We start from the raw sequence: 2,773 nt of genomic DNA, 5'->3' as shown, positions 1-2,773 counted from the left end.
ACTGACTCCGATGTTGCATCTTGTAGATGCCACGAGCCGGCGAATGTTCTGGGACAGCGAGCGTTCCGGGATCCTGGGTTCATGCACACGGTTATCATGACGGACTTGAAGCCGGACACGTACTATTACTACCAATACGGCCACGAGGGACATGCTCTGAGTCACGTGCGACGCTTCAAGTCGCGGCCTCCAAAGAGTACTAAGTACGCAAACTTTATTGCGTATGCCGATATGGGCGCGTACGTTGAGCCAGGCTCGGCGTCGACTGCTGGAAGAGTTTACGAGGAAGTGATGGGAGGAGGATACGATTCCTTCTTGCTGCACTTCGGCGACATCAGGTACTGCTCAGCTTTGTTGCAGGCCTTACCTGTGATGACGCCCTATATTACACTTACGTCAACGTTATGTGATCCCGGATATATAGCTACGCTCGATCGGTTGGATACATTTGGGACCAGTTCTTTCATTTGATCGAGCCCTACGCGACCAGATTGTACGTGCATTTAGACGTCAACGTTGAAGATTATGAGTGCTAATTGTTTATTTTGTTCGTGTGTCCATAACAGACCATACATGGTGGGCATCGGAAATCGTAAGTACTTCGAAGTACTAGTCAACACCAGCACTCAACGTGGTAGGCGTGCTCATGTAAATGTTTGCTTTGTTGTTGCAGACGAATACGACTACAACAGGGGTGGAAAGCATGACCTGAGTGGTGGCATGCTACCGTACGGGGGAAGCTTCAACCCGTCGTGGGGTAACTTTGGTATCGATTCGGCCGGGGAGTGCGGAGTGCCAATGCACCATCGATGGCATGGTAAGCAGGCCGTTATTGTTTTGTGTATTTAGATGCAGCAATGCACTGACTTATTTGTAAAATTTCGTAGCTCCCAAGACAGGAAACTGGATTTACTGGTACTCGTTCAACTACGGCGGTGTCCATGTCATCCAAATGTCGACCGAGCACAACTGGACCCGCGGATCCGAGCAATATGAATGGCTTCAGCACGATTTGGAGCAAGTGGATCGCAGCGTCACTCCGTGGGTGGTGCTGACAGCTCATCGCATGATGGTTAGTCATAAGGATACCAGAAAGGGTTTTTGTGTTGTATTCTTCTTCTCATCATGGTTGTGCTGTCTCTCAGTATACGACCCAGATGAACATCGAGTCCGATATGAAGGTTTCCTACAAGTTTCAGGAGGAAGTTGAAGACCTGATTTACAAGCACCGTGTTAATTTGATGATGGTACGTTGCACTGATCCACTTATGCTTGCTGGAAAGTGAACTGATTTCTGCATGCAGGTTGGCCATGAACATGCTTACGAGCGAAGCTGCCCATTGTATCGTAAAGAGTGCTTTGCTGATGGCAAAGGCACGGTGCATATTGTGGTGGGCTCTGCTGGTTATCCACTCGGGACTGAGGACTTCTCTGACAAGTACGGGAAGTGGAGTCTCCGCCACGTCAACGACTATGGATATCTTCGCATCGCCACAAGCCCGGAAGACATGCGGATCCAGTTCGTGCTCAACAAGAACGGCAACGTGTACGACGAGTTCATTATCGAGCCCTGGGAGGACTAACAGCTTTAAAGTGTGGCAGTAAGGGGATCCATGCTTGTTTTACAAGCATGGATCCAGCATTTATAATTAGCTATCTCTTTATGCTTGTCAATGCAAATCTGTCTTCACCTTTATTAATATTGTGAAGGATGGAACAGGTGAGATCCTCTGCAAGAAGCACTGACAGCATCCTCGTAAGACCAGATCAACATGATACGCGGCAAAATACACCACCGTCGGCGGTTGCAGCTGCTCTTCCACTCCGATTGAAGTCGATCAAGAAGCCGCGCAAGCTCACACCACTGGAGAAGAAAGAACGCGATCGACTACGCATGAAGGAGCAGTCCCAGCGTCGGAAGCAGGCCATCAAGGATCAATATGACCAGGCAAAACGGTTCGCTGAGGAGAAGATATCAAGGTCAAGTTGGCACCAGCAGGAGCGACTCGAGGAAGAGCTTGTGCTTCGACGTTTGGAGCGTGATGTTGTCGAGCCGCAACGTTGTCATCCTGCCGCTGCCGGGTATTATTTCGATGACGCAGCACAGAAATTCACTATCAGCTCACCAGTTTTTGCGTCGTATTCGCATGCGCTGTGTCCCCCATTTCAAGCTTCACGTTTCCAGTTACAATCGCGCTTGGGGCTTCAAAGGACTACGAACCTACCGGCTGAAGCAGAGTATCTCCATCCATCATGCCACGGATATGCTATGGCTAAGCATGACGACAGTCGCTGTATCTCACCCGTGTTCTTCTTCGCAGGCTTTGCAAAGATTCCTCTGGATAAAATCGCCCTGAAGCAAGGTGACATCGATGACTCTGACCTGGAAGATCAAGATGTTGGTATCAAGCTGTTCGACGAAATGGATGGAGGTCTTGAACTCTCGGAAGCGTCAAAGACTCGTCAGCAAGAAACCAAGCGACGCCTTGAAGCTGCCATAGCTGCACGAGAATTCTACTCAAAGTCCTTGGGTGTTGCTGTGAAGAACTGTAAGGCTCCGATGTGTCTCGTATGCAAGAAAGCCACAGTGACGGCAGGATGCCCAGGATGCTTTTCATTTTCCAGCAAGAAATTTCTTGAGGTTGAGGCCTCTAAAGTTACGCAACGACTCAAAACGCCAAAGACATCTTTTCAAGAAGAAGAGGATGTACGCGCTCGACACAAGGCTTTACAAAGGCAAATCATCATGCCGCCCTTGCTACCCAGCCTCCAT

The 2,773-nt window shown here is 49.4% G+C and overlaps 2 protein-coding genes across 2 annotated transcripts; both read left to right on the top strand.

Moving 5' to 3' along the window:
- Positions 1-96: 96 nt before the first annotated feature.
- Positions 97-1,583, top strand: PPTG_20397 (hypothetical protein; the record flags this gene model as incomplete). The annotated part of the gene is made up of 7 exons (XM_008919190.1): positions 97-338; positions 425-493; positions 567-592; positions 674-817; positions 888-1,072; positions 1,146-1,247; positions 1,305-1,583. The coding sequence occupies 7 exons, from the start codon at positions 97-99 to the stop codon at positions 1,581-1,583; spliced, it is 1,047 nt and encodes a 348-aa protein (XP_008917438.1).
- A 128-nt stretch (positions 1,584-1,711) lies between these two features.
- Positions 1,712-2,707, top strand: PPTG_20396 (hypothetical protein; the record flags this gene model as incomplete). Its single annotated transcript, XM_008919189.1, has 1 exon — positions 1,712-2,707. A coding segment is annotated over one exon (996 nt), but the record flags the coding sequence as incomplete, so codon positions are not given.
- Between the last annotated feature and the right edge of the window lie 66 nt (positions 2,708-2,773).

The sequence above is a fragment of the Phytophthora parasitica genome (genome assembly GCF_000247585.1).
Source record: "Phytophthora parasitica INRA-310 unplaced genomic scaffold supercont2.562, whole genome shotgun sequence".
Lineage (NCBI taxonomy): Eukaryota > Oomycota > Peronosporomycetes > Peronosporales > Peronosporaceae > Phytophthora > Phytophthora nicotianae.
The sequence above is the reverse complement of the archived record's forward strand: the minus strand, read 5'-3'. Positions and strand labels throughout refer to the sequence as shown.